Source organism: Tachysurus vachellii, chromosome 2 (genome assembly GCF_030014155.1).
Source record: "Tachysurus vachellii isolate PV-2020 chromosome 2, HZAU_Pvac_v1, whole genome shotgun sequence".
Classification (NCBI taxonomy): Eukaryota; Metazoa; Chordata; class Actinopteri; order Siluriformes; family Bagridae; genus Tachysurus; species Tachysurus vachellii.
The window spans coordinates 24,105,844-24,128,973 of NC_083461.1; the positions used below are offsets into that span (position 1 = coordinate 24,105,844).

Sequence of the window (23,130 nt, forward strand, 5' to 3'; positions counted from 1 at the left end):
TATATATATATATACTTTAAAATATACGGTTTTATTTAAATATTTTAATATTTAATGGTGTTTATTTTGTATGTTTCAGAGTCGACTGGTTATTTAATTATATTTGTTAATTAGTTATTTCTCTACGGATCAATGTTTATGTTCACTCTTTCACTCCTACAGCATTTCTGATGTCGTGGCTGTCGCTAAAATCATGAAGTCTTAAAGATTACAAGCATTTTTACAGCCACATTCTTCCATACGCCCAAACACACACACACACATGCACGCGCGCTCCCTGCTCGTACACAGTCCTCTTCGTGCACTGACTTTAACTCTATTTTATTCCTCCAAAGAAATTCTTTCGTGAAATGAAGGATGTCACCGTGTTCTGCTGTCTGCTCACTACAGGTAAGCATTTTAGCATCTAATGTTTAATTTCCACCCTATGAACGTGTGTGTGTGTGTGTGTGTGTGTGTGTGTGTGTGTGTGTGTGTGTGTGTGTGTGTGTGTGTGTGTGTGTGTGTGTGTGTGTGTGTGTGATGAATACACATACAGTGTTCTCTTTGGAGAGCTGTTAATGTTTACCTTACTATAAAACCAATACTACTCTCAAAGCTGTAAACTAGCATATCCTCAATAATACAGGGATCACAGATCACATTCAATCTAATGCACAATTATGAAATTGTGGAATGAAATTAAATCTGAAATGATCATAAAATGATAAATCTTTTACTTCGCTGTAAAAAGTCTTACCCTGTTTTTACATGTTTGGCATATGTGACATGTCACTTTTGGAAACACCTTTCAGTGACATCACCATCTAGACAGACACTGTTGGGTAAATTACTACAAATTAGTTGACTGTAATTGCTCATTACTTCACTACTTAACTCCTTTATTTTATTTCGTCTATTACTGAGTGACGTACTGTTTTACTGGCTGAATTGATTTTATAATCGAAGAATCTTTTTTTTAAAGATTCAGCTTTAAAGCAGATGTTTTTTGAAGATATCTACATTACCGTGCTATTGTCATCCAGGTAACTAAATTCACAATGCAGGCATTTTTGTTTTGTTAACACAACAATATATATATATATATTTGTATATATAGAACAGTGCTTGTATGGTAACCTGAGGTTGCTGTACATGTTACATGCATATGGGTGAACGCTTTCCTGTTTTGTGGGTTGTGACATCATTTCCCTTCTGTAAAGAGTCTGCTTGCTTCCTGCGAGCGATACTGTGTCACACAGTGTTTCATTAGTGTTTTATACTAATATATAAAGTGTAAGTGGCAAGACCTTTCAACCAACAGCCTATATATATAAGTAGTAGCTACACGAGTCATAAGCTAAATGAAAATATAAAAAACATAAGGAGAACAAGGGAAAGATTGACAATTTATATTTCCCTACTTAGACTCTAGAGTTTGTGTTTTGCAGGTGATTCAGTTCTATTGTTAAGCCTTTGTGCATCACATAGCAAGCCTCGCCCTTTTGCTCACTGCACTCGAAATAGAACCAGCAGAAGTAGGGTTTTTGTTCCTCTTGTCTGTCCACATTCCTCTTTTCTAAAAGGACGTGCGGGTTTGGAAAGGAAAGAATTTTTGATGAGCAAAGGAGTTTAAACTCTTGTCTTTCTGTCAAACATACTCATGGCGGATTTAGCAGAAGTTGGACAAATTCAGTTCAATCATCAGAGTGCTGATGCTTAAACATGTTCCTTTGTCTTCTTGACTTCCAGCTGCAATGATGATCCAGTGTGAACCCTGACCCTGTGAACACTGAGAGCTTGGAAACGATGTCACTCCATCAGTTGGTGCTGGTGAAATTTCACTACGAATACACGACACGCGAAGGCAGGCAAGTGTCCATCAAACCCAACGAACGCTACGTACTGGTGGCCAAAACCAATGACCACTGGTGGTATGTACGCAAGGATGAGGTGACCAAGCCTTTCTTTATCCCAGCCCAATATGTCACAGAGTTGCCTTCTGAAAGTGAGACTACTCAACTTTCAGGTCAGCAGGATGGACAGGATATTCTAAATTCTCCAGCAAAGGATATTACATATTCTGACACAGTGCCGCCTGTGTCTCTGGAGGTGATTGCTAAAGACCAAAAAGCCATCAAGACTCCTAATGAAAAGGACCAATACGGGATCTCTATGTTTGTCATTCCAAGTGATGAGTTCAAAGACAAATCCTTGGAGAATGAGCCTTGGGAGGTTAAAACTGAACCGATGGATCTTAGCCGAGACGGTTTGACAAATTCTTTACCTCTAGTTGATGGGGAAAGTACATATGCCGTCTCCCAAAAACACATCCCGGATACTACCTTGCAAAAAACAGTAACAGAGCCAAGTGAGATTAAAACCGACCTCAACGAAGATATTCAAATGCTCATACGGGCTGGCTGGGACCCAAAAATATGGGATCTCAAGGAAGACCATATATATGACTCTGTAGATCCTGTAAAGGATTCGGTGGCTCAGGATACTAAAGATCTACCACTGATCTCTCCAGTTTCTCCTTCGTGTATGTCCCTACCATTTTCTCCACAGCAGAGTCCCGGTTCTCCTATTGACATACCAAGTCCATTCGCTGATAAGGTATTTATTTTTTCATCACTATGAGGATTGACTCGTTTAAATATTTAACTCTAATTAAAATGTGTTATGCTTCAGATATTAATTTGACCTCATATTGTGATGTAGAGGAGCTATTTGCATTGCCACACGTTCACAGTACACTCACAGCGTTCGTCTTGTGCATGGCCACTGTGAGGTGCTGTATGCAACCAAATACTGAGTGCAGAGCTTCACATCCTCAGGTAAAAACCTGCTGAAAGAGAAAACTGGGCTCTGGATTTAAACTCTATATGCAATTGTGAGATGATTTTCATCTGACGACAGCAGTTTAGCAATTAATAAAGTGGCCCACAAGTGTGTCATCAAAAGAAATGGATAATGTATGGTGTACATTATTATATATTGTTTTTATTATTGTTGTTTTATTATTTAAAATGAGAAAAACAGCTCCAAATGAGATCATTCACATTGAATAGAAGTTTTGATAAATCAGCATTCACATCATTCACAGGGCTGAAACCAGCCATCTCAGCCATTCCACTAGGGGGCAAAATAGATTAATAAACTTCCTAAATCTCCTATTTTAATCAACTTTTTTTTTCTCCTTTGACTATTTATCGTCATTGTTAATTTGTGTTAAATTTATAACCGTTAATGAATCTCTTCTCACAATCTTTATGATGCAGTCAAATGAGCCTTTAAGGTTAAATCTTTTTATTTTCTTCCTGGATGGAGTGAAACAGGACACACAGTTCAGCTGCGTTTTTTGCTCCAAGGCGCTGAAAGGGTTAAGTTTAAACCCTCTCCAGTGCGCAAACACTCCCTAAGTACCAGCTTCCAGTTTTTTTTCCCCACATCATCTTTACTCGTCGTTTCGAGAGGATGTAATAAGGATGAACATCGTATTAACACCTTCTTCGCAGGGGGGTAAACACCTGTTGCACGGTAGGCTGGGGCACTTTCTCTGCACTTTATGGTGCTCTAGATGATGGAACAAAAATCCAGGTGAAGCAGGAAACGCCTTTCGTTTTTATACGGTTCCCTTTTTTGCAGCTCTTGAAATCCTGGAGGTTTTTATGTCAGCAAAATAAGTTCTCCTTTGCGTTTCAATGACTTGAGTTGAGTCGGAGGTTTTACGCACTAAAAAAGTGCGTAAAAAAGTAGTCGGTAGCCATGGCAACCGTCAGCGGTGTGGCTATACGTAGATAGATAGATAGATAGATAGATAGATAGATAGATAGATAGATAGATAGATAGATAGATTGATTTTTTAGTACAGAAGTATGCAGTGTGTGGAGATGGATATTTTGTGATAAATCTACATTTAATAATTTTTTATTTAATCAATTTTAGATTTATTTATTTATTTATTTATTTATTTATTTATTTAGTAATTACATTTCATTCAGCACAATTGTATTCTTAAAATTCCATGTAGATGTAAAGAGAAGTGAAGAAAAAAAGTGAAATCTCACTCCACAGTGAACTGGAGCTCTTTGGAAGAACCGAAGGCCCCTTAAATTTGGACGCCTGCCACTGAAGTTCTGGTCTCCATGGTGATTGGAGGTCCAAGTATGGCACAGCCGAGGTGCACCAGGCTTTATTCCAACTTATTCTAATTTGGTCTCTAGCTGATTATTGAACCTCCGGAACCTGTGTTTGACTTATGCTTGTGGTTGCCTTTTGTGTGTTGTGTGTTGTGTGTTGAAGGGCATCTGACATGGTCCGGACTCATCTGAATGTTACTGACGTATGACATAATGTACACAGATTTGTGCATGAATGTGTGATTCACCAGGAAGGATTACACAAACAGTCCAGGAAAAAACATTTATTCTGTTGATTCCTCTAAGAATATGTAGTAAATCTGATGGTCGTACTTCAGCGTCCACTGTACGTTGTTGTTTCTAAAGCAGCTTGTTTGTACAGTCATACAAGACAGGCGTATTGTATGACCAATGTGACTCCGGAAGCCTTTTACATTTTCCAGTTTAGATAACTAAGTTAATTATGACTTGGACCTGGGTTCAGATTGGAGAAATGTCATCATTTAAACATCTAAACGTATGCAAAGATGATACAGATTTTGGAAAATGGAAGATGAAGGCATAATTAAATACAGCTTGAGCTGATAAACATGTCGATTCAGACTCCGGGCATCCGTGTTGTGGATTCAGGTTTCATTATAGTGCATCTACTTTAAGAATATTAAAGGATTTATGAAACATGATTCACTAGTATTCGTGTTTGAAAGCTTGGATTTGCTTCACAAAGCTTTCTCAGTGCAAGCACATCTGTAGCTTCTGTATTGTGGCGCGTTAGAAATGCAGCATAACTGCTCAGACCAGTAGCGTGCGTGTTTGTGTGTGTGTGTGTGGTGTGTGTGTGTGCGCATGTGCAAAAAATGGAGGTTTAGCTTCTGCTTACACATTAGGTAATTTATGTAAATAATAGCTATTTAAAATTCTGTGCAAAGGACTTTCAATGTCAATTCCATTGTAGTGACAGTAGTTCAAGTAGAGTTTGTAGTTTTTCTAGACACTACATTAACATCTTAATAATTATCCCATTTTAAAGTTTCCCTAGAATATCTTACAGCAACATATCTGTATTGTGGCCTTGTATATTGCACCACCCTGCATTTAAACTCCTCAGCCTTCTGCCAAAGCAAGCATCAAAGCAACACGCGACAATTTGGTTTGCATGTAAATGTCACACAGAGACTTGAATACAGAGAACAAACCCAGAAGAACAAACCCAAAGAATATGTTGGCTTCATTTCACATGTGTGTTATTATGGTAACACGAGTAACAATGATTTTAGATAAATGTTGTCAAAGCTGTAAGAGTTTTAAGGGTTATGATTTTACTGTGTGACCATTATTTAAATTAGTGGTGGTTTAGGCTGAAGTGTCTGATAGTTGTCCGTGTTGAAATGAGCCCTTGCTGTTTGCTTGTTGTCTGACTTTAGTTTAGATCAGACAGACTGATTCAGCTCAAAGCCCATTGTTTTATTTATTTCCCATGAAGACAATGTTCCGTATTATGGCACATGAAATACATTCATTCATTCATCTTCTACCGCTTATCCGAACTACCTCGGGTCACGGGGAGCCTGTGCCTATCTCAGGCGTCATCGGGCATCAAGGCAGGATACACCCTGGACAGAGTGCCAACCCATCGCAGGGCAATGAAATACAGCGAGTGTTTATAATAATTTGTCACATCTACATTAAAGCACAGTGAAATACTTTCTTCACATATCCCAAATTTTAAAGGTTGGGGTCAGAGCACAGGGTCAGACATGATACAGCACCACTGGAGCAGAGATGCTTAAGGGCCTTGCTCAAGGGCCCAACAGTGGCAGCTTAGCAGTGCTGGGGCCTGAACCCCAATCAACACCCCAGAGCCTTAACCACTTAACCACCTAACATTTCTCCAGCATTAACGATGTAACGAACTGTCAGATAGCGGTCATGATAAACAATGATCATATACACTTACAGTGCTGCATGTTATTACTGTACATCTTAGTCATCTTCTTTCATAGTAGCTTTGAACACAACAATTCTATATTTATCTGCAGTGTCGCTGTCAGCTGACTGATTGCATCACCTAAGTTGACTGTCAGCATTTTTTTTCGAATCTTCCTTTCTATATTAAGGGGTTTCTCTAAGCCAGCAACAGTGAAGAGGTGGCGGTGATTAAACGTGCGATTCGGTGTACTTAAAATATGTTCAGTCAGGTATAAGTTTCGATTAAAACCAAAATTAGGTTGTGTAGCAGAAGTCTGCCAGATGTGCTTTTAAGTAACATCCGTTTTTCGGCTCCTGTTTGCTCACTTCCTTGTTTCAGATGGTACGTATGAAGGTTTGCTACGAACCACCCTGCGTCGTTATGCCATTCAAAACAGTCCATGATGTTGGCCGGGGTACAAATATTTCACATATTCTTTTTCACGTGGACTCTACTGCAAGGCTTTCAGGAAATATTAGTCTAGGATGGATATATGGAGATGGAGATATTTTGCCTTATCTTTCGGATGGACGTGAGGTATTTCCATCTCCTGCCTGAGGAGAGTGGTTGATAATCTGTCTCACTTGACACATAATGTTCCCAGCCATCACTGTATAACTGACTCTACCATCCTGCATAGCTGCGCACTAGAACGGACCTTCAGTGAGTTAATCCAGATTCCAGGCCATGCCTGATGATATAACGTTGGGGGGGGAGAGGGAAGTTTGGCCTCAATAGTGCTTCTGTGTGAGAAAGACAGACCGTGCATGTGTGTGTGGTGTGATTGTGTCCTTGTCTGCCTTGTCAGGCTCCGTTCCATTGAAAGAAGTAATTTGATTAAGTAAGGAAGTTGTGCGCTTTCTCAATTTCTGCTCCACAATATCTCATCTTCACTTACAACGGCGATCTCGTATATCGTCTTTCTGTTAGACCGACGGACTGACAAGAAAATCCTCATTCACGCTCTGTATTTCTATTCCTGTCCAATTTTTTTGGACATCCAGACATTTGCTTTCTACGTGAATAATCAGACTTTCACACTGACTAGACAATTTATTAGGAATACCAGCAGAATACATCAAAGTTCAGCGTATTTTAGAAACTGCTGATTTGCTAGAACTTTGACATGTAGTATGTCTCCCAAAATAGAAAAAAACATCCTACGGGCTCCAGTTTTGTAGATAGAACCAATTTACAGGTGTGTGTGTTTTATCTGTTGTATACGTTTTCTCGGTTAATAGCGTCCATGTTCTCCAAGTTCTGCTCTTCGTTTATAGTACTTCGTGCCATTTTAAGATGAGATTCCTCTTGAGGCCTCTGACTTCATTAAGCACATCTCCTGAGGTTAGAAAGACTGTTTTAAAAATGTACTCAAAGCCATCGGTAATCTACGTACCGAACATTGTTTTTTTTTTAAAAAATGGCGAATAGTCCAAATCCTTGTGCTGCTTTAGGAAGCGTATTTGCTTAAATGAATATGCAAGGGAAAGTGTTCAGTTGACTGGGATCAGAAGCACTGCACTCTATGGAAGTGAGGTCATGTAGGTTTTAGGCTGTCAAGTAGAAGATTTGAATAACAAACTACATGTACAGCAGGAAGCCTGATTTTCTTTCTTTCTTTTTAAACCACTGACTGGTTATCAACCACAGAGTCAGGAACATACATGATTTAATAAAAAAACGAGGCTCCATCAAAAGTACCTGAGTCGAGAATTAAATGATTTCAGGACAACGCTATGGCTCACTACTACAATTTAGATTTGTCTTTCTGGTTGTTGGAAATCTTTCAGAGGAAATGTGTGTGTGTGTGTCTATGTGTGTGTCTGCGTGTGTGTAGTTTGTGTGTGTGTTTGGGTGTGTCTTTGTGTGTCTGTGTGTGTGTCTGTATGTAGTGTGTGTGTCTGTGTGTGTGTGTGTGTGTGTGTACCTCTTAACTTTATTTTTAAATTACTCCCACCCCCAAACCGACCAAACAACACACACACACACACACACACACTCTGTCCCTCGAAAAAAAAAAATCTATAGCACCACCCTCACACACATTTTCACCCTGACAAGGAAGGAAACTGTTTAGCAACCTCCGCTCTTTATCCTGTGTTTTGTATTGTTCTATCTCACATACAAATAATCCTACATACACCTAAACCTTTTCTATAAAACTTTTCATTACACACACACACACACACACACACACACACACACACACACACACAATCAGCTACGTCTTCAGCTACGTTTCTCTACAATAGATGATATAACTATATTTAACTCATTATAACTATTTTTTGTGTTAATCCTTATTTTATATACTGTACATGAATATTTTTAAGATTTTTTTTGCAATCTAAAAAAAAGACGAATAAAAAATAAAATACTTTTTATTTGTCAGTTACTGTTAAAAAAACGAACCCAGTGACTTATTCGCAGTCTTGTTTCTGTGAGTACGTGAGAGAATGCAACAGTAAACTGAATTTGCATCTCAGTAGGCAAGCTCTCGTCTCTTCTTCTCTTCTTCTTCTCTTCTCTTCTCTAGCTCTGAGAGGAAGAGAGTGTAGCAGTGACATTAATCGTTGTGATTGTTTCAACTCAATTCGCCAAAGTACACCCAGCTCTCTATTATTGTCTCAATTCATTCTCTCTCTCTCTCTCTCTCTCTCTCTCTCTCTCTCTCTCTCTCTCTCTCTCTGTCTTTCACTCTCTCTCATTTTTTGTCTCACCCTCTCAGTATTTCCCCCTCCCCCACTATCACAGAGCAAGAGCTAGAACTTCTCTTTCCTCTGTCCACATAACACTGAACACGCGGCTTCCTGAAGATGCTGCTGTTTTAACTCGAGTGTCGATTGTACGGTTGCTCCGGTTCTCCACGCCGTAGTGGTACGTTAACTGGCATCATGAGCTTTCACTCTTGACACCCTGGAGCTTTCTGACTGATCACAACCATGGTGGATTATTACTCCAAGGTTCGGCTGAACTGCCGTCCTACGACGGCCGTCTCTCTGCATCCCCAGGTAGGCTTCGGTCCTGGATGACAACCTGTTAGGAAAACATATGAGTATGAACTTTCTAATCTCGAGATCTCTCGGATCTCCTGATGCTGTGATAAGGCTCTTCTGCTGGGGTGTTTGAAAGCAGGAAGTTAAGAGAAAAACTGCCTGTTTACACCCACATCAAGTCGGGTGACTTCAATTATAGTGATTTTTGCATCAAACATTATAATATGGAACTAGGAAGTGTTTCACAGTAATGTTTTATTTCAGACATGTTAATGGTGTTGACGCTGTTTAGAGGCTCTTCCTGTTAGAAACCTCTTGCAGAAAACATCTAGGTGTAACACGTGAAATGTTTTCGCTCTGTGGTATGAAGAAATAAGACGTTCGAGTCAATATCTGACGCTATCAATACACATTCCAGCCAATAGAGCATGAACAGCAGACTTCCATTCCATTCCATTCATCTCTCTATTTCTCTTTCTCAAATCTCTCTCACTTACTCATTCTCTAACTCGGGTTCTCTTAGCCTACTTATAAAGTGACATATGCAGGGTATATCCATGTCTCTGTTGGCTCAACACATTCAGCACATCTAATTTTATCCTCAAAAAAGGTGGCATGCATTCTGGGAATTGCACATCTCCCTTAAGAACTTGTTTTCTCTCTATCTCTTTCTTCTTCTTCTTCTTCTTCTTCTTCTTCTTCTTGCTCTGTCTCACACCTACAGTATGTCTTACACATATTTTGCTGTCAGATACCAGGTTTAATGTTTGGTTCTAACACCATGAGGAACAGGTTTAACTCAAGTTGCGAGATAACGTTTGGGATTTGTTTAGACCTAACAACGTGTTTAGCATTAAATAGCCGTTGTGAATGAGATGCACTATAAACACTGAAGATTTGGTATTTTACAGAAATAAGCGAGGGGGACAAAGCTTAACAGCAGTCAAGGCTAAGCGTCATGGCTAAGTGCGGTTTATCTCTCTGTGATGGACTGAGAGTTAAACTTCATTGTAAATATGAGTTAAACTTAATGCCGTTAATCAATTTTTTTACACAAATATCTGATATCATGTGCAGTTCTTAGCAGAGGTGGGAGTAAGTCACACATGTGCAAGTCACAAGTAAGTCTCAAGTCATGAATATCAAGTCGAGTCTTTTTTAATATTTGTCAAGCAAGTCTCAAGTCTCAAATTTGCGACTTAAGTCTGACAAAGATGTTCATATTCCAGCCAATCAGACTGCTTCAGATTGACAATTTTAGAGCTTTGACTCTGAGACTGATACTGATTTGATACTGCGCTACAAGAAATTTGACAGAAATAGTTGTGAGACTTTCTGTCATGACAAATAACGAGTAAATTTTGAGCATCAAAATGTCTTGCTATCTTATCGCTATACAAACTTTTTGATAACTATCAGAACCTGCAGGAGTCTAGTATTTATCTATTTATTTGCTCTGTCTGTGGGTTATGCGGGTGTCTTTGAATAGGACGAGCGAGTAGGTTGTTGTGGTTGTAAGTGTTTTATTTCCTCTGTGTACAGGAAGAGATTTATTTTTTTAGCGCGCAGCTTCTGACTAAACAAACATCGTTGCCTCAAACCTTGAAGGCGGGAGGAAAATAGTATGGGCGTGATGTAGTAGTTTATTATTATGGTCTTTGTATTTAAATTGAGACGATATTATTTGTCCTAAACTGAGACGTATACAGTATGCAAAAGGAATTGCATAGTTATTAACTGTTGATTAATCTCTCAACCAGGTTGAGAATGAGGATCTCTCGGCAGTGTACGTAAACCTGCCCAGGATACGTCAGAGCATCGGCAGCTTGTCCTCCGCTTCTGCTTGGGGTGTTTCAGAGCCTTCTGAACTCAACGACACTCTTCTTCTAGGCTCCAGGGGATGGGAGATCCACACTGACGAGGAGAGCGGAAAAGAGTACTACTATCATCCCAGCACAGGCCGTAGCACTTGGGATTATCCTCTTAGCTCCGTAATGGAGACTGAGGTGGGGACTAAGGAGATTCCTGTCTCCCCAACACCATCCCTGTCCCCAGCCTGTTCACCCACAGGTGGAACAAAATGGACATCAGATTGGGAAAAGGTGCTGGACGAGAAGAGTGGCAGACACTTCTTTTTTAACCCCGTCTCTGGAGAGAGTTCCTGGGACCCACCGGATGGTCTGCTGACTCCTCCTCTATCAGGCAACAGCCTACAGGATGGGCTACCGGTATAAAAAGCACACACACTGCACTTGCATCCTGTACTTTTCAATTAATACATAAGATCCTTGAAGGTAAAATACGGGTTTGAAGATACACAGAAGGAGGTCTTCATATAACCAAAAATATACAACTTATATGATAATTTTTATAAAACTCAGTCTCTTATTTTGAAGCCCAGACTTATCTCACCTGTCAACTTTCATTCCTTGAACTCTAGCCTCCCCTCCCTGAGGAAGACTACCCTCATGAAGAAGATGGTCCGGCAACTCTGGGCACAGAGGAAGTTTTATCCTTTGCCGGTTCATCGGAATACTCATTGGCCCATGTGAAAAAAGCTCTCATTCCAAGAGCGTGTCTAGACCGCAGTATTCCTGCAGGCTGGACGCTGAACATTGACCCTGATGGAGTCTGGATCTTCACCAACGATCATACCCAAGAGCAGGTAAATGGATGAGATAAACATTAAGCGATAGTTTTTTTTTCTATGTTTTTATATTTGGAACGTTAACATTTAAACAATATAAATGTTTGTGTGGACAGTGGGTGAAGTCACTGGATGATCGGGGACAGACATATTACTACCTGAAAGATGGATCCAAGTCTGAGTGGAACTTACCTGAAGTCAGTGAAACCTTTTATTTTAAATGAATTTTCCGCTAGATAAACCAAAAAAAGGTAAAAAAGCTTGGCATGTGTAGAAGTTCGTTCACCTGTATGACACAGTGGTTTCTGAGATCACACCTGGGCACATAAACAGAAGATGTTAACATTGTGAAATGTCGTGGTGGTGGTGTGTTATTCGTCCGCTCACTGTTCAGGGTCGCCACAACGAACACAACGCCACACACAGCAGTGAACACACACACCGTGAATACACACCCAGAGCAGTTGGCAGCCATTTATGCTGCGGCGCCCGGGGAGCAGTTGGGGGGGGTTCGGTGCTGTTCTCAAGGGCACCTCAGTCGTGGTATTGCCGAGACTCGAACCCACAACCTTAGGGTTAGGAGTCAAACTCTTCCTGACACAACACGGATCATAGGATCCAAAATCGATGATGTAGAATAATGCAGTAATAATTCAGGATTGTAGAATCCTGTGTGTGAGGGTGGAGGAAGGACAACAACAGGAAATCATCGGTTGCACAAATCGTCCGATCTGTGTATTCGTGACATGATGTGACGTGACATACAGCTAAGTATGGTGACCCATACTCAGAATTCGTTCTCTGCATTTAACCCATCCAAAGTGCACACACACAGCAGTGAACACACACCGTGAATACACACCCAGAGCAGTTGGCAGCCATTTATGCTGCGGCACCCGGGGAGCAGTTGGGGGGTTCGGTGCTGTGCTCAAGGGCACCTCAGTCGTGGTATTGCAGAGACTCGAACCCACAACCTTAGGGTTAGGAGTCAAACTCTTCCTGACACAACACGGATCATAGGATCCTCACGTTATGGAATAATACATTGAAACTATTTTGTATTTTAAATTTGACCAGAATTCCTAATGACTCTTTGATTCTTCTTAAGCAGCTTCATGAAGAATCTTCACCTAGGAGTGTTTTACTAAAGCTCCCAATAAAAGTTTGAGCTCCTCACTGCTTGCACAAACTTTTGTGATTTATGAGGACTCATAATATCCAGTACTAAAATATTATTATGTTTCTTTTCTGGTGTTTGTCTTTAAATGATAGAGAAGTTAATGAAAGACTGTCTTGTCTCTTCTCTTCTCTTTTCTTCCCTCTTCAGCTTTCCGCTGGTTTGCGACAGTGCAAAGTGGGAAATGGTGGAACCGTGGGGCAGGATGGACTTGGCTCAATGAGAACCTGGAGGAACAGCACCGGATCTCAAGATGAGGTGATTTTTAAGCCATAGGTCAAATTACAACAGAACCCCTGCAGAACTCCTGCAAGGTGTCCCCATCAGGGGGCGATGTTGGAGCCGAGCTCAATCGGTGAATGAGACCGGTTCCGTAGTTCGTTCATTCATCTTCAGTAGTCTCTTTATCCTGGTCAGGATCATGTGGAACACATGCGCAAGCAACCCAGTCCACCTCTCAGCATGGTTTTAAGGGTCTGAGGTGTAGCTGGACGTCTGGAAAGAATGCAGAAGTCTAAACAGATCAGAACTAGAAATAAAACCTGTCAGATTGTATTATTTTTTGTTCCAAAATCGATGATGTAGAATAATGCAGTAATAATTCAGGATTGTAGAATCCTGTGTGTGAGGGTGGAGGAAGGACAACAACAGGAAATCATCGATTGCACAAATCAGTATACTCGCAGTAATCAGACGTAGGCATCAATCATCATCATCAACGTCTTTTGTTTCTGTTTTTGTTTTGTTCAATTGTTTCTGTTGAAGTTGTTCACTTCTGGATCATAATCTTGGACCCTAAAAGTTTAAAGTACTATGCAAGATGTCCAACTTTTTTTTACGTGAGTAGCTAGAAAAAAAAACAAAATCATATTTAACAGCTAAGATTTTATCATCCAAGATATAATGAAATGATATTAAATATTTTCAGAATTTGAGTAATTGTTGTTACCCAATTTGTTGGAGATTTAAATAAATATTTTTCCCCCTGACAGAAATTTCCCATAAGTCATCGCAGGAACGCTTCAGACAGTGATATGTTCGGCTCTCCAGAAACGCTGCATAACGTAAGTCTGTGACCTGATCCTCCACTCGACATTCATGCATCACGTGGTATGTCCAAGAGATGAAGTAAAGGGAACACAGAGCACTTCACAGCGCCACCTACAGGCCTGTACAGACCTGGATCTTTAAATGTGAAAGCCAACTTCGGTCTATATACAAGAATGTTAGAAGTTTAAACTGTTGATGGATTAAAGACACTTAAATAATCATAAAATACATGAAACTACAAAAAAATTAGTGCATTAGTTTTTAATGAATGTACAATATGTTTAATGCATGTACAATTAGTTTTTAATGCATGTGCAATACAGTGTACTTGCTGCTGAGTGACTGCTTGGCCCTGCTTGTTTCGACTCGGTATTCTTCTCGGTATTAAACACTAAAACCACGGAGAGGTGAAGTGAATAACCAGTGATGATCTTGTCTACGGTGGCCGGGAAGTGCAAAACAAATTAACAAATCCGAAAACACATTAACAAATCCGAAAACACATTAACAAATCCGAAAACACATTAACAAATCCGAAAACACATTAACAAATCCGAAAACAAATTAACAAATCCCAAAACACATTAACAAGTCAGACAACCCGGAAGTGGTTGGTATAGTTTGTGAATGGAAACTTACCATCATCGGATGAGACACCTTTCATTCACCTGTATATCTTTAATGACAGTTGTCTTGTCCAATGATCCGTAATTTTCCATTCACAAACTATACCTACCGCTTCCGGGTTGTCTGAATCGGTGCACGAAACACATTAACAAATCAGAAAACTTTTCGGCCACTGTACTTGTCACTTCTTGATGTTGATGTGTTGTAAGCGTTTGAGGGACCTTGTGATGAATTGTGATGGATCTCCAAAACAACTGGAGGCATCTTGTGGGTTTTTCCTGAATTCAGTGGTTAGGATCCACCATGTGAGGATAATGGCTAGGCCAACGGAGAGCTTCACATATCCCAACTTTGGAGGTTGAGGTCAGTTTGCAGGGTCAGCCATGATATAGTGCCCCTGGAGTAGTGATGGTTAAGGGCCCAACAGTGTGGCAGTCCTGGGGCTTCAACCCCAATCCTCTAATCAACAGCCCAAAGCCTTAACAGCTTGAACCACAACTGCCTGAATTCACAACAGTGTTCAGGGTGTTAACTTGGGCTCCCAAAATGAGCATCTCTGGGACATTCTGGACAAACGAGTCCGATCTACTGTGGCCTCACCTCAACCTCACAACTTACAGGACCTGCTGCTGACACCTTGGTGCCAGATACCACAGCACACCTTCAGAGGTCTTGTGGAGTCCATACCTTAAAGGTGGGGTGCACGATGTTTGAAAGCCAATGTTAACATTTGAAATCACCAAAACAAACACGCCCCTAACCCAAATGGGTGTTACCCCTGTTTTGATAGCTCCGCCCACACATACATACGTAACCCAGGCAACTATTATGGCGAAACCTGTTGGGGCAGCTGGCCGAGGGGATATTTTTATCAGTAAATGAACACAGTGAGTAATACTATGGTAATACAAATGTGTTTTTGTAGTACTGTGTGTTGTACCGTGAAAGGTTTAGCTCCAGTTCTCTCCAGCGCTGGAAAGCTGATCCTATATTAACATGGGTCCTGCTTCTTGCCTTGTCGTAAGCCTTTTTTCGCTTTTCGTTTTTATCCGCCATATCAATGTTTCAATCGCTTTCTGATAATGTCACACATGCGCACTGAACACTCTGTCCGCCGCATATTGACAAGACACGCCCCTTTCTGCTCATTGGCCACACTCTGTTCATTGGCTACTGACTCATTTTTCTGAAGCATTTGTCAAACATCGTGCACCCCACCTTTAACCGATCAGAGTATTAATGTTATGGCTGATTGCTGTATATTGGGCAATAATGATTACTGGGTAAGCCACACTGTCTACTAACAAACTGGACAGTAAAGGTTTGCTGTTTATGCAAAGATAAGAATAGGATAGCTACAATACAAAGGCAAGTGACCAAACACAAGCAGTTTGCGGGTTCCTGTTCTGCTTCTGAAACCATCCTATTATTTATTCCCATTTTTAGGTTTCAAATTTAGAGAAAGCTGGAATCCTTAACAAGACCAAGATTTCCGAGAACGGGAAAAAAGTACGGTAAGGACAAATGATTGTTTGGCATCAATGAAGGGTTATGAATGAAGCTACAACGTGGTAGATTTTGTTAAACAAACCTTCTTTGTCAATATTGTTTTGACAGAAAGAACTGGGCTCAGTCATGGACTGTTCTTCATGGAGGGGTTCTGATATTCCACAAGGATCCAAAGTCCAACCCAACAGGAACATCAGTACGTGCTGCAGCACTCTTCTTAAACAGCTGTCATGACTCAATGGCACTAATTACAATTTTTACAAAGAGCCTAGCAATGAATGTCTTTATCCACAGAGCAAGATCAATCAGATCGTTCCAGAATTCACTGTGGAGTTGAAAGGAGCGACGATCGGATGGGCCGCAAAGGAGAAGTCCAGCAAAAAGAATGTTTTGGAGGTATAAAAATGAGGCCACCAGATACACTCCTGCTATATATTGTCATGAATGATTGCTTCAAATGTGGAAAGAAATGTTTCATTTCGTTTTAATTTAGCTAAAAAGTCGGACTGGGGCAGAATACTTGATTCAGTATGATACTGACAGCATCATCACCGACTGGCATAAAGTAATAACAGACACCATACGGCAAATTGTAAGTCGGACTAACGTCCAAACATCCTGGTTCTGTTTATGGAGAATTATCGTGTCTTTAATATTTTACTATTAAGCATGTAAGAAATGATCTAAAGTGTGTTTATTTCTCTCAGGACATGGAGCAGCACCATTCAGATGATGACGAGGAAGCCAGTGAAAAGTCTTCTAGCACGGAAAAGGAGGACAAATCAAGCGGAGACAAGCGACGATTGAGTAATGGTAAGAATATAAGGGTAGAAATATTGCGCCGTAACTGACTAGCCCAACTGCCCCAAGTTTGTGAGTCGGTACCCATGATAGACTCTTGACTTGAGAACCCAGTGAGTCCTGCTGATGTAGCTCATCCATCTCAATGTTTTTGAAGTTCTGAACATTCCTGGGGGGGCACGGTGGCTTAGTGGTTAGCACGTTCGCCTCACACCTCCAGGGTCGGGGTTCGAGTCCCGCCTCCACCTTGTGTGTGTGTGGAGTTTGCATGTTCTCCCCGTGCCTCGGGGGTTTCCTCCGGGTACTCCGGTTTCCTCCCCCGGTCCAAAGACATGCATGGTAGGTTGATTGGCATCTCTGGAAAATTGTCCCTAGTGTGTGATTGCTTGAGTGAATGAGTGTGTGTGTGTGTGCCCTGCAATGGGTTGGCACTCCGTCCAGGGTGTATCCTGCCTTGATGCCCGATGACGCCTGAGATAGGCACAGGCTCCCCGTGACCCGAGGTAGTTCGGATAAGCGGTAGAAGATGAATGAATGAATGAATGAATGAACATTCCTGAACCTGAATGTTATTAACAATGAGTTTTCTACTCACGGTTCTCCATTCAAAGCTTTTTGCTCCTGTGTAAAATATAGATGGCCCATTTGCCACGTTTAACGTCACAGATATTCTACTTTTTCTATGTTCTGATGTGTGACGTGAACACGAGATCTTGACTTGTATCTGCATTGTTGTACACATTGTGCTGCTGCTACATGATTCACAGAAATGAAAAATGTTAAAGTTCTGATATCTAAAGGGAACAAATAACACACACCAAGAAAAAAAAACCTAGCATGCTACATAATGTTATGATTACATTTTAGCTCAACTGGGATGAACCACATTGTTGACTACTAGGAAAACCACTGGAAGTAACACTTGATTCCTTCCTGATGAAGCCATCAAATGTTCAAATTGACCGCAGTTCAAAGCCAAACCTAAAATTAATTTACCATTTATCTCTAACATCTATCGCTAATGATCAATCCTGAGGTACGGAAGCGTATTGCATTCACTTGAGGAAAAAAATCTACTCTGTTTTTCTGAATTAACGAGTTAATTATCTCAGAATTATGAGATAATTTTTCATGAATAAAAAAAATCTACTCTGTTTTTCTGAATTAACGAGTTAATTATCTCAGAATTATGAGAATTTTTCATGAATAAAAAGTTTTTTGCTCTGTTTTTCTGAATTAACGACTTAATTATCTCAAAATTATGAGAAATTTTTTTTGAAAAACATTTTTTTCACTCTGTTTTTATGAATTAATTAGTTAATTATCTCAGAATTATGAGATCATTTTTCATAAAAAAAAAAAATTAATTGTTCTGTTTTTCTGAATTAATGAGATCCCTCAAAATCCTGCCAGGAGCTCTATTTTAGGTGGATTGCATGGAAGTAAACATGTCCCGCCTTTCAAGTTTAATCCGGTTTTATTTTACTGTGGGTTTGAGACATTGGGAGATACTGCTGTCTTTAAGTAATATAAATGGTATTGTTATTAGTGCATCAACTTTGCGCAGACACCTCATGACTTTGCACCTGTTCAGACGAAAAGAACATTCTGATCTGCTTGACGTTGCTGTGTTTCTATATCAGTTGAACCGATATGGTCTGCTTCACGGTAGCCATATCACCATTCGTGAAAACCCGTCGATTGCACCATTGATGCAGATCCCATATGGTTTGAGTTTGTCATATGAATCAAAATGCCATAAAAAGTTCGGGCCTGGATTATGATACAAACGTCGCCGAAGACGATTCCGGCGCCTCAGTTGCACTCCATGGGGATCCAGTATTTTCAGCAATTGCCTGATTGTCTCTTGTGTCACCACATAGCCAGCCTGAATGCATTTCAGATGCATCATCTTATATCCGTGAAGCATACCATATCGGTTCAACTTATCCTGGAGCAACGTCAAGCAGATCAGAATGTTCTTTTTGTCTGAACAGGCGCAAAGTCATGAGGTGTCTGCGCAAAGTTGATGCACTAATAACAATACCATTTATATTACTTAAAGACAGCAGTATCTCCCAATGTCTCAAACCCACAGTAAAATAAAACCGGATTAAACTTGAAAGGCGGGACATGTTTACTTCCATGCAATCCACCTAAAATAGAGCTCCTGGCAGGATTTTGAGGGATCTCATTAATTCAGAAAAACAGAACAATTAATTTTTTTTTTTTTATGAAAAATGATCTCATAATTCTGAGATAATTAACTCATTAATTCATAAAAACAGAGTGAAAAAAATGTTTTTAAAAAAAAATTTCTCATAATTTTGAGATAATTAAGTCGTTAATTCAGAAAAACAGTAGATTTTTTTTTATTCCTGAAAAATTATCTCATAATTCTGAGATAATTAACTCGTTAATTCAGAAAAACAGAGTAGATTTTTTTCCTCAAGTGAATGCAATACGCTTCCGTACTGAGGTGACGGTGTTGAGGAAAAACTCCCTGAGATGATATGAGGAAGAAACTTTGAGAGGAACCAGACTCAGAAGTGAACCTCATCCTCATTTGGGTGACACTGGACAGTAAATAATAATAAGTAAATCTAAATAATGTCATTTCTACAACAGTTTATAGTCCAGTGGAATTGTGCAACCAGGAGATCCCGAGAAACTAACAGGTCAGAGTCATTTCTGAGATCATTACAGACTTAACATTAATTCTTTCCTGGAGAAGTCTTCAGATGTTCACTGATGAAGACCCGAGCATAAAGATGATCAAAGACAGTGTGATGGTCTCCAATGATAAAGATCTATCTATCCAAGCAGAGTAATCACCATTCGACAAGAATGACCTTGTAGGTCAAGAAGAAGCAATCAGACTCGGAACTCAGGAGCGGCACGTATAGCTCGACAGACAGAGAGTATATATCTCATATCACAGATATATAATGTGTCAGAACGTTTAAAATTAATTAAAATTGATTCTGATTTCTTAAATACTCTTAAACTAAGAAATAATTCATAAAATAAATAAACATGTAAGAGTGTGATTGTGATATCAAACAGGACATAAAACATTGCCAAAATATACTTTATCTACTTTGTTGGGTCCGTTAGCAGGTCGGCAGCTTTCCACTACTTCCACGTCTGAGTCAGACCAGAAGAAGGTCCGCAACAAGCTCCGCAAGTTTCTCCTCAAGAGGCCTACTTTGCAGTCAGTCAAGGAAAAAGGCTATATTAGAGGTGAGCTTTCTGCTTTTGCTTAAGATGTCTGTGGTTTCCATCGACGACAGGTTTATAACTGAGGCGTTTTATTTTATTGTCTGACACAGAAAACGTCTTTGGCTGTCATCTGCAAAATCTCTGCGCTCAGGAAAGGACCACGGTGCCCAGTTTTGTGATGAAGTGCATCAGGACAGTAGAGAAAAGAGGTACAGTGTGTTCATCCGTGTGCAATCAACATCCCACGCAGTTGTTTTACAGTTAAATAGCGAACGTGATCCAGTCTGTTTTTGTCCTCCCAGGTTTGGGGGTCGATGGAATCTACAGAGTTAGCGGGAACTTAGCCATTATTCAGAAGCTACGTTTCAAGGCTGATCACGGTAATATCGCTTTATTTATTTATTCATTCATATTTTTGTGGTTTATACACAAAACTCATATTCATATCTTATCTTTATGAACACCAACAGAGGATCTAGATCTGGAGGAGGGTCCCTGGGACATCCACGTCATTACAGGAGCCTTAAAGCTCTTCTTCAGGGAATTACAAGAGCCCCTGTTCCCTTACAGTCACTTCAACAGCTTTGTCCAGGGCATCAGTAGGTCCCTTTACACAACTAAGGCAGAATTTACACCGTGTCTAGATGTTTGTAGCTTAATATGTTTCTCGTTCTTTTTTTTATTTATTGTAGAAATTCCAGACTACAACAGCAAAATTTCCTATATACGTGATTTGGTGAAATCTTTACCGCAATACAATCATGACACAATGGAGGCGCTGTTTAGCCATTTAAGGAAGTATGTTTATTTCTTTATTATTAATATTATTATTCATATGTAGTTCATTTACAGTTCAAACATTTAGGGTTTTTGTTTTGTTATGGAAAGAATAAAAATAGTAGATGATCATTCATACTTTGTGGCCAGTTTCCAGAAGGAAACCTTCCTCAGTCACTTCCTATGTCTCTCATATATTTTTTTTTTCCAGAGTTATCGAGCATGGAGATGTGAACAGGATGTCTCTGCAGAACGTGGCCATCGTCTTCGGCCCGACGTTGCTCAGACCCGAAATGGAGTCAGCGAACATTACTGCGTACATGGTCTTCCAGAACCAGATCATTGAGTTCATCCTCAGTGAATTTGAAGCAATCTTTCACATGTGAGAGCCTGAAAAGTCTGCACCGGCAATTCATGTTAAATTATTTAACAGAATACGAAATATTCGAACGAAGAAAAAAAAAGTCAATAAGGGTCAGCTGTCATTCTACGATATTTTGCTATGAGCCATGTTAGTATTTTGGGCTTAGTATTTCTTTAACCTGTTTAATACTCTTGATCATATTAGATGGAAATGCCCATATAGACATAATAACTTGAATGAGATGTTGGTGGTGTATGGAAATATCGCTCTCAGAACATAATGTGAAATACTAGAAAATATAAATGACTAGAATTCAAATTCATTTTTTTACACTCGATGGGTTTTTTCTCAGACATAATCAATCAATCAAGCGAGTGCTGCATAGATAGAATCCTGGTAATGACCACATACCTCAGCATATGGAAATATTTAATTCAAAATATTCATAACACTGCTTTTAGCCTTAATATGGAAAAATACATCGAACTGGTTAACTCTCAACCATGTGGTTTAAAGATATTATATAGCTATTAGAAGCAGTTTCTAGAGACATGAGCCTTTTTTTAGAACGTTAGCAGAGGTTTGTTTCTGTTATACCATGTTGTCTTTTTGTCATAATACTGCCATCTATACTCATCTTACCGTATATTACTATAAATGGGGGACAGTAGATTGTACAGACTTTTAGTTATTATAATAGTTCTGTATTTATTAGCACGAAAGTAAACCTTCACTCTGTAAAATTGATTTGCACATAGACGAACTTGGATCCTGATTGAAATAAAGAGCCTAGTTGTAAAGATTTATAAAGCATTAATATTTTATATAAAACAAAAAGATAAATAAGGCATATTGTGTTTGTGTTTCCATTGTGTACATACGAAAGGCATATTTATGCTATGCGTTGCTTATGAAGAATTTTTAATAAAGTAACTTTTACATTTAAAGTCATGTCACGTTGTTGATATTTATGGATATTTACCGATACCAAGGAGTGTGAGGTGTTGATTAGTAATAGATTCTTTAAGATAAGATTTATGACTGAGATTGATCATGTTTGTCTGAGAAACACAAGAGTATTGATTATTTGGTCAGTAGGTAGCACTGTTTTTAGTATCCAGTCAAGGTGATGGCAATAAACTAAAGTCAGTTACTGTAAATTATGAATAGGTATAAATAAGTATGTACATATTTATATAGATAGAATTATATAGGTATAAATAAGTTATTGAGCTATAGTTAAACAAGGATTTGTATATAATGAGAGGGTGTAAAGAAGTGTAATGCAATGTAAACATGTCAATAATATATGACAAAGTGCGACAGAATGTCAGTATCAAATTATCAAAGTTAATCAAATTATTATGATTATTATTATTGTGGAATTATTATTGAAAATAATAAAAATTAAAGCTGCAAGCAGCATTTCCCGGGTTCAAGCGTTTAAGGCCTTTAGGGAGTTTAAGGCCTTAAAGGATTTTCACATACACAAAGTGACCCGCAAGTTACAGAGGGTGGCACCCGCTCCTAACCTAGTGTCTCTAATACAGAAAAGCTTACCAACGTGTTGCACAAGATATGTCATGTGAAGTACTCACCTGTCCAGTTTTCCCTAAAATAAACAAAGTCATATCGGTACATACTTGGCAATAAAGACCCTTCTGATTCTGATTCTGATTCTGAGACTTTGCCTAACGAGTCAGCACAAAATTGGGTTTTTGGACTGCTGGTGGCCTTTTTTTTAAAAAGGGCTGTTTTTAGTGATTTTTCCGTTATAGCGCCACCAAGTGGTTTTTGAACTGTGACCTCAGTTTGACCTCTTTCACATACAGTATGTCCCAAGTTTGGTGTTGATAGCTCATTTAGT

The 23,130-nt window shown here is 39.5% G+C and overlaps 1 protein-coding gene across 1 annotated transcript; it reads left to right on the plus strand.

The window, feature by feature from the left end:
• Nucleotides 1–249: 249 nt before the first annotated feature.
• arhgap27 (Rho GTPase activating protein 27) lies at nt 250–22,214 on the plus strand. The gene is made up of 18 exons (XM_060863936.1): nt 250–390; nt 1,732–2,598; nt 10,850–11,317; nt 11,530–11,754; nt 11,853–11,933; nt 13,064–13,171; nt 13,906–13,977; nt 16,037–16,104; nt 16,208–16,295; nt 16,394–16,495; nt 16,593–16,691; nt 16,807–16,912; nt 20,018–20,143; nt 20,233–20,331; nt 20,425–20,502; nt 20,593–20,721; nt 20,815–20,920; nt 21,111–22,214. Exons 2-18 carry the CDS (start codon nt 1,789–1,791, stop codon nt 21,283–21,285), a joined length of 2,940 nt encoding a protein of 979 aa, XP_060719919.1. The 5' UTR covers nt 250–390; nt 1,732–1,788; the 3' UTR covers nt 21,286–22,214.
• Nucleotides 22,215–23,130: the final 916 nt, after the last annotated feature.

Coding starts and splice junctions, on each gene's coding strand:
- arhgap27 (XM_060863936.1), top strand. CDS start 1,789: ATGTCACTCCATCAGTTGGTGCTGGTGAAATTTCACTACGAATACACG. Junction 13,172..13,905: donor GCACCGGATCTCAAGATGAG/GTGATTTTTAAG, acceptor TCCCCCTGACAG/AAATTTCCCATAAGTCATCG. Junction 20,332..20,424: donor CAGGACAGTAGAGAAAAGAG/GTACAGTGTGTT, acceptor TTGTCCTCCCAG/GTTTGGGGGTCGATGGAATC.